Source organism: Macrotis lagotis, chromosome 1, assembly GCF_037893015.1.
Source record: "Macrotis lagotis isolate mMagLag1 chromosome 1, bilby.v1.9.chrom.fasta, whole genome shotgun sequence".
Lineage (NCBI taxonomy): Eukaryota > Metazoa > Chordata > Mammalia > Peramelemorphia > Peramelidae > Macrotis > Macrotis lagotis.
Genome location: NC_133658.1, coordinates 604,212,077 through 604,224,780, shown reverse-complemented (window position 1 = coordinate 604,224,780; position 12,704 = coordinate 604,212,077). Strand labels below are relative to the sequence as shown.

The 12,704-nt window shown below is 36.8% G+C and overlaps 1 protein-coding gene across 2 annotated transcripts in view; it reads left to right on the top strand.

The window, feature by feature from the left end:
- Positions 1-12,704, top strand: part of CNTNAP5 (contactin associated protein family member 5) — a 945,272-nt gene that overhangs the window by 502,764 nt on the left and 429,804 nt on the right. For both annotated transcript variants that reach the window (XM_074214960.1, XM_074214961.1), the window contains exon 11: positions 11,929-12,035. In XM_074214960.1, the coding sequence (XP_074071061.1) occupies positions 11,929-12,035 (107 nt within the window). The remainder of the gene's footprint in view (positions 1-11,928; positions 12,036-12,704) is intronic.

Sequence of the window (12,704 nt, the reverse complement as noted above, 5' to 3'; positions counted from 1 at the left end):
GACTTAGTTACTTCTTAGCAATGTGATCCTGATCAAGACATTTAATCTTTGATTGCCTCAGTTTCTTCACCTCTAAAATGGAACTTATACTAACACCTCTACCATACACACACACACACACACACACACACACACACACACAGACACACACACGCTAATTATAAATAGGTCTTTTGTTTTAAGCTGTACAGACAAGAGTTAGAATTACAGAAGACATACACTAGACTATTATTTGCCAATCATTGTCTGTAAACATTTTGATGACCAGAAAGGTGTGGGAGGGTCATATTTTCATCTTTCTGGTCTGCAAAGTTTTTATTCCCAAAGAGCTTACTTCTTCCAGGCAAACAAACAAAACCCTACTTGGCTCCTCTTCTTGGTATTTTATTTTTATTCCATGCTACCTCTTTTTCCCAACTCTAGTACACAATAGCACTTAGTAAGTAAATGAATTTGTATTGCATGATTATATTACATGATTATATAGCATTACCTCCAGACCTCATTCTCTGAAATACCAAAAGTGTAAAGGTTTTTGAGGTTGCAAAGGACGGAAGACTAGGTGTTAGAAATGAACCCCATAACCACCTTTTTCCAAAGTGCAGTCATCTGGCCCTAATAATGAAATTTAGCATTAAGTGACAAAAAGATTATTTATTTAACATTTCCTGCAGGAAATATAAACTCCCCCTAGTGAGAAGAGCCCCAAATAGCAACAATGTCCAGGCTTACATATGACTTAGAAAACTTTTCTCCTTCCTTTAGAGTCTGGCATTGGTCCCAGTTGTTGGGGGTATAATCCAATCTATATGCCCACCTTGCATCTCTCTTTATTGTGTTTCCCCTTCTTTTGTCATATGATGTATGTTATGCTGATGAGCTTCAATAGGCTCAGAGGGTGTGTGAGTTAATATGCATGAAGTCTGCTTCACAAGCATGCATACTTGTGAAAAGTCAAAGACTAGATCAACCCTGACTCCTTTGAGCTAGTCTAGGCACAATCTGGCCACAGGTGTCTTCAAGCTGGGCTTAATGATTTCTACCAATTCTATGATTGGTCAGTCATTTTTGCATCATCTTTCCTTTTATCTTACTTCCACTTTCCTGCTTGAAGGCTAACACTCAATAATTTTTCACAGTATGTAACAGAGAATTCACTTAGTATGCCCATACACAATATAGTTTGTAAAAGACTGACCTAAACTTCTTGAATTAAGCAAATTATTCCCCCAAAGAGATGCTTCTTGTCACTAAATTTACCCTTTTCTTTCAAGTAGCTATGCATTCCCTTTTATTATCTTCATGCTAGTTCACAGTACTCAGCTATGCAAGGAGGTATGATATGGCAACATCCTGTTAAAACAGACTGAGTAAAGCATATAAAATTAATAATTGTAAAATTACCTTTTTTGAACAAACAAATTAAGGTTATGCATTTTTTATTCTGGGTGACAGCGGCACAGATGAGTTTTTGTAATAATGATATGCTCTGAAGCAAAATGAACTAAGCATTTAGAGCAGGAGCCTACAAGTTGGATATATTAGAAGTTCTTTCCAAATGCTATTAAAAAAAAAGCAATAATGACTAGAACATAGATTTTCACAGGAAACACAGAGAAATTATATTGTTTCTATTTCTAGTGTTGCTGTTAGTATATTAAGTCCTCCATCAAAGGACTTATATAGAGATTGATGGAAATTTTTTTAAGTGTGATTTAAGCTCTTTTAATATTTCTTTACCCTTGTGAGGAATATGGGGATTTGGGTTCCACAAGAATGTGAAGGGAGGATTGTTAATTTATATTACAAGACTAGGGTCTGTTACCTATGGGCAGATACTGAGTTAAGATAAAAGATTTAGCCTCCATTTGATCAAAAACTGCCCCACCTGTTTTTAAATTAACCTAGAATCTGGACCTTCTCCTTTACACTTGCTCCAGGAGATCTAGCTGTTCTTGCTCATTAGCATAATGAGCACTGAGGGGAAAATGTATGGGGGGTCAATTAGATTGGTTCATTTAGAGTGTGACTGCAGCCTATGATTGGCATGAGTGGACAGGAACAAAGCCTTTCAAAGTGCATTAAAAAAAAACCTTGCATTTTGGGATTTCCCCACCACTTTCTTCCACCATTTTGTTAAGCTGTCTTAATAAAAATCATTTTAATCACTCTGGACTAGGTATTCAGGAGCCTATAACACCCTCACTCTTGCTCAAGTAATTTCTACAATATTCTAATTGTACATGTACCCATATATATATATATATATATATATATATATATATATATATAGGTTTAATAAGAAAATTTAATGAGGCTGGAGAATTAACCAGACCTGTGTTCATGTTTTGCTTTGGACATGTCCTGGCTGGGTCATGTGAAGGCTCCTGTATAACTTTGTAAGTTGATAAGTTTTAGCACACTTGTTTGATCTTCCATTAGAGGGATTTTCTCACTATATAGATAACCTCTCAGATCTAGTAAAAATTTTTTTTTTAGTTTTTTGCAAGGCAAATAGGGTTAAGTGGCTTGCCCAAGGCCACACAGCTAGGTAATTATTAAGTGTCTGAAGTCAAATTTGAACCCAGGTACTCCTGACTCCAGGGCTGATACTCCATCCATTGCTCCACTTAGCCACCCCTAGTAAAATATTTTTAAAAGATTTGGTTACAACAAAGAAGCATAAGGTTGTTTTTGACTTCTGTTTAGCTTTCTTTATGGCATGTAGGGTTTAAACTCTATGTGCCAACTCATGCCAAGGGGATTCTATTTGTGATATAGCCTCTTTTCTCTTCTTTGCCAATGCATGTCTCCTTTACTTATTAAACTCTCGAGATAATTTTATTTTTACATTTTTCTTAGGAAAATATCTGGGTTTTTTCCCTTGGTCTAAACCTCAGATTCATCAATATGTTGAACTCCATCCTTCAATGAAGACCTGCAACTCACCTGTAATCCATAGTCCTTCCAGGAGAATTAATTCCTGGGAGAACTAGGAAGTTTAATGGACCTTCCAGGGTCTCATATCTAGCATGTCACAAATCAGATTTGAACTTTCTATTTGAACTACTATTGAACTACTATTGCCTAGCAGATATCCCTTTGGAGGCCAGTTTTCCAGAAGAGTACATAACACACATTGCCTTCCTCCCCTTCAGTGAATGAGTAAAACTGATTCTTCCTGATACTAAATTATATCCTCAGGGTTGTTTTAAGGCAAGACAACTTGAGTTCCAAGTTTTCCTTCCTCCCTCCTCTCCCTTTTTTCCCCCTAAAGAGTGGCAACCCTCCCTCCCCCACAAATTTCCAGGTTCAAAGCAACTTGTAATTCTCTTTCTCCTCCAGAATTAGAAATTTTAAAATATAGATTATTCATGATATTCATAAAATCATCTCTGTTCTGATGCATATTAATTGCCAGGTGAAGAGATATCTCCTGAGGATAGTAATGAGGGGTCTAGTCAGGAACCTACCTTAAGATCTCAGCCCCAGAGGATCCAATTCCTGCTAAGACTGTTGCCAAGAGACCAGAGGAGATCAGACACTGTTTTGACAGCCCCAGGTTTATTCTATCAGTGCACTGCAAAGGATTGTGACTTCCTGTCCTGGGGGAACAAGCTGTGGGAGGACCCTCTCCAACTAAGAAAAGCATTGGTGGATGTAATTGTTTAGCCAATTTTTTTTTTGGGGGGGGGTTTAATCTGGTCTGAATTTTTGTGACACCATTTAAGATTTTCTTGACAGAGATACTAGAGTGATTTCTTTGCAGATATACTGGAGTGATTTTGCCATTTCTCCAGCTCATTTTACAAATAAGGAAAACTCCAGCTCATTTTACAAATGAGTAAACTAAGGCAAACAAGGTTAAGTGTCACACAAGAGTCACACAGCTAATAAGTATCTGAGACCAGATTTGAATTTAGAAAAATTAGTCTTCTTGACTTCAATTCTGTTCTCTAGGTACTGTGCCATTAAACTTGCTTCAGGAGATTCCACAGCATAGTGGCTCCAGGAGAGCAAAAAGAAACCTCAGAAGTTCTGGATTAATAACTCCTATGGGTGTGGTTGGATGGAGACTTCAATGGCTTGGAGTGTTTATTTGCCCTTCCTTCTCAAAGAGAACAAACTATTTGAGAAGTGATGCCATGACAAGCCAGAGAATTGGATTTAACTGGGGGAGACTAGAAGCTGCTTGTTAAGTGGCTTGAAGACAAGGTGAAGAACAAAGGTTTAGGCAGGATGCCTGAGGGAAAGAGTGAGAGGAAAGCAGCCAGTGGAGCTGTCTGGGCTGAGACTCTACTTAGGGTCTGCACATGGAATAGAGGCCTTAAATTTGAGGATGGGTTGAATAACAAAGTTTTATGTGAGACTGCCTGAGGGTAAGGGGAAAAAAGAAAAACAGCTATATGAGCTGGCTGACCTAGACTCAAGCCAGTCTGGCTACTTGGAATAGAGATCATGGTTGTTCAGTGGTCTAAGCACATGACTCTAACTTAAAGTGGCCATCCTGCAAAGAAGAGGAAGGAAAGAAAAAGAGGCTTTTCTTCCCAGACCCCTTACTTAAATGTATTTCCATAGTGAGTTGGACAAAGGTGGCACTTGGGGAGTGGTTTAGCCTGGCTCCAGGTATTCTCCAAAATGTAAGTCACAGGGGTAACCTTCCATAGAATGGCCGAGACAGCACTCATTGTGCATGGGTGGCTTGGTATGTATTAGTCTTTCCTGTCCCAATGGGCATGATCTTTAAGTCTAACATAAGTCATTTCCTGTGGCCTGCATAAATTATCTTTCACATGGGGCTCAGCAAGGTCTACAGCCTTGGAAGATGTGAAATGGGTTGTTTGGCAGTCTCTCCTTAGTCTTGACAACATATAAAGCCAGCTTCAGAACTTTCTGTCCATAAAGATCAGACTGGATGAAGTTTTAGGGAGATATCAAGGGATGGTTTGGAGTGTTTAGATCTCCAGGTTCCCCAGAAAATCCACTCATAATATTCTGAATAATGTATTTGTTCATCTTTTATTGATTCCAAGTTGCTACTGAACAGATGTCATTGGATAAATACAATCACCCTTTGTTCAGAGTTCTCTATTATTGGCTGAACAATGAAAGATAGTCCCTCTAGCAAAATGTGGAAATTAGAGGAAGCTCTGATTGATAAATGAAAATTGTACATCAGAAATCAGAGTCTCTCTGGTATTAGTACTTCATATACAGGTAGGTATTGACTAATCAGGGACAGAGGCCTCCAGTTCAGACTTTGTAACCCTACCTTTTCTACTACCTTAGAAGTCTCCAGCTTATAAGGACCTGATTGCTGAAAAATTCTATTCATCCTGGTTATCTTTCCATCTCTAAGGAGATATGCAAAATGAACTTTGATAATCACTAATCTGGTATTCTTTCTAGTTGACTGAGATCCAGACTACACAACTAATATGTGAAAGAGTCTTGAGGAATATTGTATAGGGGATCATTATCTATACTAGTTCCATGAGTCTGTCCAAGTGGTCTAGAACCTAGAGAACATAGAACTAGACAGTCTAAGCTAGACAGTTTAAGTCCTGTCCCTTTGGGGTTAAGACCAATGAAGGAATTTTGCTGATGCCGCCCACTGATTTGTGCGATATATCAGCACCATCAGAGGTAGATGCAGAAAAAAAATGAAACAAAGCAAAACAAAAAAATAGATTGAAAATATTAAAAGTGTAGCAGAGGTTAGGAAGTGGGTTCTATGTCAATTTGAAAATTTGAGTGGCAATTCTGATATTGTTTCTCTGGTTTTTATTGACATTAGAGAGCAATCTAAAAGAAATACAAATTTATTGGGAAAATTATATCAACAAGTAATAGATAAAGATAGAGAATGCTAATCAGTTAAGCATCTTATAGAGAGCTAAGAATTCTTTAAAAAACACATGGAGAATAATGTGCAGTAGTTTAAACCAGTCAGGCCAGCTATCTGATCAGGTCACATAGGAAAGGCAAGAGAGATAGGCACAGACTATGTCTCTTTTTTAAATGCCCCTCTATGATAGGTAGAAGGCGTGCCTGTTTGGGATCTTGAAGGGGATACTATAGGAGGGGTTTCTACCTGGTTTAAGGTAACATTTACCATGCCTGCCTAATTAGCCTGTCCCACAGGTTAATGTGTGGCTAAGGTCATTCAAAGTGGCTTAGAATTCACAAGGACAGGCACAGCTAGTGGTGCAGTGAATAGAGCACCTGCCCTGGAGTTAGGAGGACCTGAGCTCAAACCTAGCCTCAGACATTTAAAAATTATCTAGCTGTGTGACCTTGGGTAAATCACTTAACCCCATTGCCTTACAAAAAAGCCAACAATGACAAAAAAAAAAGAATTCAAGTACCTAGAAGCTGTCTGTTTGCCAGAAACTGGTTCACAAAAGCAAAAAAGATACACTTTAACATATAAAAAGATTACAAAACTTTGTTTCCAATATACATAAGATTACACTATTTCTCTATGGCCATAGTTCCTCTGCATCAATAACTATGCTGGGCAAAGGACCATAAGATTGCTGTAACCTAACAAGAAATCATGATTTTTCCTCCTCTCACAAAATCTGATTGACCTTAGCTTCTCAGATCTAGCTTCCTGGCAATTAAAAAAAAAGGTGGGGGGAACAGTCAAGCCATGTGGGTTTTCAGACTTGGTAGAGACCCAACATCATGCAAGTTGCTCTTTCCTAATGACTTAGTAAATGAGTTTCCAAGTGAGAAGAGCTGCATCTTGAGAAGCAAAGGGCTACAAATTTTAGGTCCTTGTTGAATATCCTTGCTATTTATGAGAAAAAAATTCTCTTCCTTTCTTAAATATTAAGTTTCACAAGGGTCTCATTTTATTCAACATTAAATCAGGGAGTTCTAGAACCATGCTAGTGACTGTTGCCTTCCTCTCCTCTCTTTTCCATCTCCCCAACTCCTTGAATCTTTCCAAAGAAATATTATATAGCAGAAAACTCCCTCCTCCTGTACCAATCATACAATAGCTTCACCTCTTTGCAATACTCAACGTCTTAAAAACTGAGTCCTGTTTATAAGGCAACCAGTCCAGGTCTTGCACAAATAACAATTATACTAATTTGCAACCTGACCCCTTTGTCCATTATACCAAGTTGTCTCTCATCTTGCACACATTACATGCCTATTAAATGTTTATTTGAAAGGATGCCTTCTTTGTTTAAATATACTCACCGACCTTTTCTCCCCTTAATTCTCAAAGGTACTTTTCTGTAATATTCAGTCTCCTGTCTTTAGCTTGTATCCTAAAATGGACATTTATCTATTGTCCTATTGAATATTTTAAACTCCCTTGTGTCAGGGAGTATTGGTACTACACTAAAAATAAAAAAAAAGTAAAAACCCACTTGCTTTAATACCTCTGAAAAATTCCAAGTATATGGTAAATATTTAGCAACAATTGAAAACAAAACAAAGAGAAGCATCTTAAACTAGAATAAATTATGTTGAATTTGAAGTTAACTGACCTAGGTTCAAATGAAGTCTCTGCCAATAATTGCTTATCATAGCATGAGCAAAGGAGCTCTTCTCTCTGGGCCTTACTTTTCTCATTTACAGAAGAAAAAATAATGATATTGGGACAGATGATCTTTGAAGACCCCCTCTGCTTCTAAATCTATGATACTAAAATCTATGATACTAAAATAGATAAGAAGGAAGAAGGGAATAGCAGGAAGGAAATATCTCTAGGAGTTGGAATTCTTGGTTTCACTATTCATATGCTTGCTTTTGATTCTTCATTTGTGAAATTTAGATAGCAGTGCTGGAAATAAGGTGTTAATGCAAGCTGCCTATTGAAATTGCTTTTTATTATTTTGTATTTGTATTTACATATTCTAGTTACTTATCTACGCACAGGTTTCAATCCCCTCCCCAAGTAGAATTATAATATCCTTGAGGGAAGACCCTTTTTGTTGCTACCATTGTTTTCTTTGTATTTCTAACAGTTAGCAAAGTGTCTACATAGGTAATATTATTTTCATTTTAACTTGAATTGTTTGTAAAATAAAAGTCCTTTAGAGATGAAATACACAACTAATTAAATTTCTCTGTACTGATGATGGTGAATGGACAATGGCAACAGAGAAAGAGCTTAGAGATAAGGGAATCATTTTTCTTTTTTCTTCTTTTTTTAGGTTTTTTTTTGCAAGGCCAATGGGGTTAAGTGGGTTGCCCAAGGTCACTCAGCTAGGTAATTATTAAGTGTCTGAGGCTGGATTTGAACTCAGGTACTCCTGACTCCAGGGCTGGTGCTCTATTTACTGTACCACCTAGCCACCCTGGAATCATTTTTCTTAAGTGAAGAAATCACAGCTAACCTGGAGATTTAAAAGCTTTAGATTTCAATTCACAGGCAAAGTTCATCCCAGGCCTTCAAAGTTCACATATATTATAGCCCCAAAACCAATCATAGATTTAATTCATCTAGAAAGACAGCAAGTTACTTGAGGACAAAATGAAAACTAAAGGTCAAGACAAGAATGTCTGAGGGATAGGGAGAAAGGAAAAGAGTCAAAAGAATTGACTGGAATTAGATCCTTATGAATCCAGCCTAGAGCTAGACCCATGTTGATAGTTAGAAACTGAGAAAGAAGTAGTCTCATTGAAGGAGAGAAAGAGAGAAATTTAAATTAACTTTGGTCCAGGAAAGAAACTTAGAGGAAAGAAGGAAGAAGGAAGCATCAGGGAGCCCAGGAGAAGAAAGTAGAACTTAGATCAACATAAATCCAGCCACATGGAGCTGGTGTCATATTGTTCCAGTAGCATAAATCAAAACATGTGGTTCTAGCTTAGAGAGAGAAAAAGAGCATCAGCCTGCCCCAAATCCAGAGAAGAAAAGCAACCCTGGATGGGAGAAGCGTGGTGCTTGGGAATGGTGTGGCATATGCCACAGGGGCAGTTCCAAGAAATGGCTAAGACAGTACTCTTGTGCATGGCTGTTGTTCTACATATTAGTTTTTCCTGTCTCAAAGGATAGAACCTTCAAGTCTAGTGTGGCAAAAAATTAAGTCATTTCCTTCTGCTCTGATTCAATACTACTTGTTAGAAGAGGCAGAGCCAAGAAGGTAGAGTGCCAGAATTGACCCTGCTAAATTTTCCTAAAATTTCCCCAAATTTTCCCAACTTTAAAATAGCAACTCAAGTCATTTTGCAGTGCCAGAGCCAACAAACACCAACAAAGACTGGGGCACCAACTCATAATTAGCAGAAATGACAAATGTTGGTGAGGTTGAGAAAAATATATACATTAATAAATAGGTGGTGCAGTAGCTGTAGAATGAGGAGGACCTGAGTTCAAATTAGACTTTTGACATTTAATACTTACTTAGTTGTGTGACCTTGGACAAGTCATTTCCTTGCAAAAAATAAAATAAATTGTTGGTGAAGTTGTGAACTAGTTCAGTTCACAATTTGGAACTATATCCAAAACTATAAAACTGTGCATATTCTGACCTAGCAATACCAGTACTAGGTATGTGCCCCAAAAAGATCAAGGAAAAAAGACCTGTATGTACAAAAAATATTAATAGCAGCTTTTTTGCAGTGCTAAAGAACTTGAAATTAAAGGGTTATTTATCAATTTAGGAATAACTGAACAATAATAATATGATTGTGATAGAGTACTACTGTGTTATAAGACATGACAACTAAAGCAGTTTCCTAAAAAGAAAGGGGACAATATTCATGAATTTATATAAAGTGAAATGAGAAAAATTGTGAGATCATTGTGCACAATACCAGCAATATTGTAATGATGATTAACTGTGGAAGACTTGACTCTTTGGATCAATACAATAATCCAAGACAATTCCAAAGGACTCATGATGAAGAAAATGGTATCCACTTCCAGAGAGAGAACTGATGAACTCTGAGGGCAAATTGAAGCATACCCTTTCTTGTTATTTTTTTTTTTGCAAAATAGCTAATATGGAAATGTTTTAAATTATTCCATATGTTTAACTGATACTATATTGTATATCTTCTTAGTGGGTGAGGGTGGAAGGATTAGAGAGAATTTGAAACTCAAAATTTACAAAGAAAAGAATGTTATAAAAATAATTAAAAAAAATTCTCAGCTCTTTAGGAAAGATGCTTTAAATAGTCACATTACATTGAGTTATACTCATCAGGACTGCAATCAGCCTAATTATTATTTTGCAAACCAGGTGATCTATATTCCTTTCCTTTTATTTTCCTTTGGAAAAAAGAAGTAAATTAAATCAATATTTTAAATGGATTTCCACATATCAAAATGTAATTTCATTCATATATTCACAAAATATTGAATATATCTAAGTTGAAGTACTGGTATGATAGGGATCTGGGGCATGTAACTGCATCCAGGCAGAAATCCCCAAATACCCAAAACAACAGAAAACAGGAAACAAAAAGAAGAAAATTGAACAGGATAGGTCAAAGGAGAAAGTCGCTAAATAGATCTAGCTGTCTAACTAGGAAGGCATAAATGATCTCAATGGAAGGAAGGTATTGAACTTTGACTAACACTAACACTATTGGAGAGAGAGAGAGAGAGAGAGAGAGAGAGAGAGAGAGAGAGAGAGAGAGAGAGAGAGAGAGAGAGAGAGAGAGTCTATATCTGTGTCTCTATATGTGTAAGAGAGAAAGAGAGCCAGACAGATAGACAGACAGAGACATTGAGTGACGGAGAGACAGATAATAGAGACTAGAGAGACAAAGACAGAGACAGAGACTGGGACAGACAAAGAGGATTTTAGAGAAATAGGGTACTGGAATATTGCTATGGTTCCACAATTGAGAGTCAGCCTGATATAATGGAAATAACAATGCACTTGGAGTCAGAGGATATGGATTAATATCTCTATCTAGCTAATTGCTACCTATGTATCCTGGGCCTAGTCACGATATATATGACATGGCTTTTCTTTATTATTTTGAACCTGGTTCTTTCTGCTCTCTGTAATATGGGGGAATTGCATCATATATACATGAGTCCCATCCCACACTAGACTGTACCCTTCCTATAAACTTATTCAACTTTTCCTTCTTTTCTGAACATTTATTTAGCACCACTTGGCTGGGGATATATTCATTTCAGAACAATAGCTCACTCAGCACAACTACATATTTGCTGTGTTGAGCAGAAACTTTTCAATAATACATCTGAACACATGCAGGCATATTAGTTTGCTTTTAAAACAATCATTGCTGAAAAGTTTCATACATCAACACACAGGACTCAGGATAAATCCTGTGACTAATTCCACTTGCCATACAGACAACTAAGATCACGGTGTTGCCCTTAGCTTTTTCCTTTGTGTTGCTCACCCTTTGACATCTGTCTGACTTAGATTTTGTGCGTTTTCCAGAATTTTCAATATAGGCGTGTGTTAAATGAATTCAAATCTCTTGGGGTTTTTTATTATTTATTTCCTTTGTTCGATTTTCCTTCTATTTTTATTTAAAATGAGTTTTTAGATACATTTGAAAAAAATGGAGATGGGGTGGTGGTGGAAATTTATTGAGTCATCTATCATTTCCATGTGATCCTCCAACCATACCAAAAGTTGATCCAAATTCTACAGAAAGTCTTAAGCTGTGAATATTTACAGCTGCACTCTCCCGATCACCTCATATTAAATTTGATTGCATTGTTTAGATCCTCTTTTGACAACAGATATGAGAATCAACAGTAGCTCCATAGAAAGTCCATCCACAGTTTGTGTGGGGTGTTATAATATTGAACTCAATTACGCCTTCTCTTTGGTTTACTGAGTGACAGATGGGCTTGTGTGGGTAAGCTCCTCTCTGAAGATTTACTTTTCCTTTGACATGTATTGCATATCAACTTATATCCTATGGAATTAATTGGACTGCTTTGTGTGTTTGTATTTTATCTTTGATTAGATGTTTGCCCAACTACTGTGAACATGGAGGAACCTGTACACAATCCTGGGGCACCTTCTATTGTAATTGCAGTGACACAGGTTATATTGGAGCCACATGCCATAACTGTAAGTAGATCTGAAAGATATTCAGAACAGGCTGCTGTGAATTTTAGTAGAAGGGCATGATGGAAGAAAACTTTAATAACATACTTATTAATATTATTTAGTCAATCATGGTTTAATTCCCAGACAATGCATTGTGTCTATTTTATGTACAGCATTACTACCCTAGCAACTTAGGAGAGGACTATATATGTGTATTTATACATAAATATGTATATATACACATATATAAGCATGTACACACATGTATGTGTATATATGCACATATACTTATAGATCTATCTATCTATACACATTCCTGTTTAAAATATTGTCTTTGTTCTCTAAGAGCCTATACTATAATAGGGAAGACAAAATTATAGCGTTCAAACAACTAACATTTAATTAATTGCTGTTATATAGTACTGTAATAACTTTCAGAGTAATGGAAGTTCAAAGAAGAGAATAGTCAGAAAGAATAAATTCATTCATTAAGCACCTGCTGTCAGGCACTGTAAGATTTTAGAAACAAATACCAGAAGCTGAAGCTTGTGCTGTGTGCTGAAAGCTATATATGATTTGTATAGTTTCAGGAAAGAGAAGATATAGAAGTGTGTTATGGAGACAAGATTCCTGTGTCCTCAACCACTTACATTATTTGAATAATTTTCAGTTATTACGCTAGGTGCCCAG